The 1,944-nt window shown below is 43.5% G+C and overlaps 1 protein-coding gene across 1 annotated transcript in view; it reads left to right on the top strand.

The window, feature by feature from the left end:
• MED13L (mediator complex subunit 13L) overlaps nucleotides 1-1,944 on the top strand; it is a 260,986-nt gene that overhangs the window by 243,597 nt on the left and 15,445 nt on the right. The window contains exons 16-17 of the mRNA XM_019641580.1: nucleotides 1,178-1,397; nucleotides 1,585-1,727. Coding sequence (XP_019497125.1) covers nucleotides 1,178-1,397; nucleotides 1,585-1,727 — 363 coding nt within the window. The remainder of the gene's footprint in view (nucleotides 1-1,177; nucleotides 1,398-1,584; nucleotides 1,728-1,944) is intronic.

The following is a 1,944-nucleotide window of genomic DNA, read 5'->3' as shown; positions in this document are numbered from 1 at the left end:
TTTTTTTAGTAATAAATTATATTGTAGACCAATAGAAAATATTACCCTTTTCATTTTTTGAAGTCTATCTTACTTATAATGAATCTTGTATCAGTAGCCTGGAGGTCTAATACATTAGGGGATTCATCATTTCATTTCTGTCAGAATTCTTATCTTCTCTCTTATATGCCTTTCAGTTAATCTTATTTCTTAAAGGTTTTGAGCTATTCTTAACCCTGGGGGAAAGTTCAAATATAATAGAGAAGGAGAAGAGGGGATAAAAACGTAGTTTAGTAGTCTAGTCACTCGGTGTTTTGGAAAATTATTAAGACCATCACCTTCCCTTATTTTTTAGAAGGAGCACACTCTTATCTCTTAGCGGAGAAGAGTTGTGTGACTGAGGACTCCGTCAAAAGATGGAGAGAAAATGTACTTTCAGGGAGTGAAAACATGAAGAGCCTAGTGTACAGGGAATCGGTTTACCTGTCTCCATTCCCTTCCTGTGGGGACCTGAGGGTTGCACACACTGCGTTTCTCTGGGATGGTACCAGATAGGAGCTTGTCGATTTCAGAGTCAGCTTTGTGAATTTCTGCTCATCATTACCAGAGTGTCTGTGATAAAAATACTCAGACCGCCTTTTCCTTATTTTAAATACAGAACTCACATCTGTTTGATTTTTCTGTGGTTTTTTAAAAAATATGTTCTTCATGTTCCTGCCCACTTTTATTTTAGCCACTTCAATTTGAAGTTCATTGGGAATATGAAATATGAAAAAACTTTTCCTCTCACCTGTTCTTTGGGGGGCGGGGGGGACAGGGACATCTTGTGAAAAACACCTGTAGCGGTAGAGAAGCCTGCAGTGCAGGGCGTTTCATCAGTGGGACGCGACATGACAGCAGCATGCTGCCGCCAGGATGTAACATGGCTCCTGTGTGTGGGGGGTCAGAAGAGAGGACTGAGTTCTTTCCAGTTCCCAGAGTGCAGACCCCTCAGCAGCTCCCTGAGTAGATCTGGTGCCTTTGTTTGGAGGCAATAAACAAGTATTAGAAAGAAAATTTGTGCCAACTTTTTAACCTGCATGATGAGTGTGGCATCATTAGGAGACCTTTCCTCACACCCATTGTTTATAGGCACCTTGGGGTGCTCTGAGAAAGATGCCCCTTTGTTTCTGCTGCTGCTTCCCTTTTGTGGAAACAGCCAACCTACANCAGCTTTACTCCCCTCCTTTTATATTGGCCCCAATCAAAGACAAGCAGACAGAGCTGGGAGAGACGTTTGGTGAGGCAAGCCAGAAGTACAACGTGCTCTTTGTGGGCTATTGTCTGTCTCACGACCAGCGCTGGCTTTTGGCGTCCTGCACTGACCTCCACGGGGAGCTACTAGAGACCTGTATTGTAAATATCGCTTTACCAAACAGGTGAGGAGCCTCGCTGTTACGAGACAGGTGCATCAGTGCTGTGCCTTTCCTTAGATAGGACTTTTCCTAACTTTCCTACCTAAATACAATGGGTCCCGTGAGGGTGGGCTGTGGAATTTTCTTGGTTTCATCTAAGTGATAACTTGGATTCATTCGGGGACCTCTTCCCCATTCCTTTCCTCTTTAGATCACGGAGGAGTAAAGTATCTGCACGGAAAATTGGACTGCAGAAGCTGTGGGAATGGTGCATAGGAATTGTCCAAATGACATCTCTACCCTGGAGAGTCGTAATTGGGCGACTTGGGCGTCTTGGCCACGGGGAGCTAAAAGGTGAGAATTCCTGAAGCAGAACGGCCGGAATCAAAGGACAGGGGCTGAGCTAATGTCATTCACTGAGCTGAGGGGGAAGATTATAAAGCTGACAGCAAGAATAAAGTAGATAATATTTTCTCGTTCTTTGAAATATACAGGAAACCAGTGGTTTTTAAACTTCATTAGCAGCAAAACCATTTACCGTATTTCCCCATGTATAAGATGCACCCTTTTT

This window comes from Hipposideros armiger, unplaced genomic scaffold (genome assembly GCF_001890085.2).
Source record: "Hipposideros armiger isolate ML-2016 unplaced genomic scaffold, ASM189008v1 scaffold_62, whole genome shotgun sequence".
Classification (NCBI taxonomy): Eukaryota; Metazoa; Chordata; class Mammalia; order Chiroptera; family Hipposideridae; genus Hipposideros; species Hipposideros armiger.
Note: the sequence above shows the minus strand (reverse complement) of the source record. Positions and strands in the feature narration are given on the sequence as shown.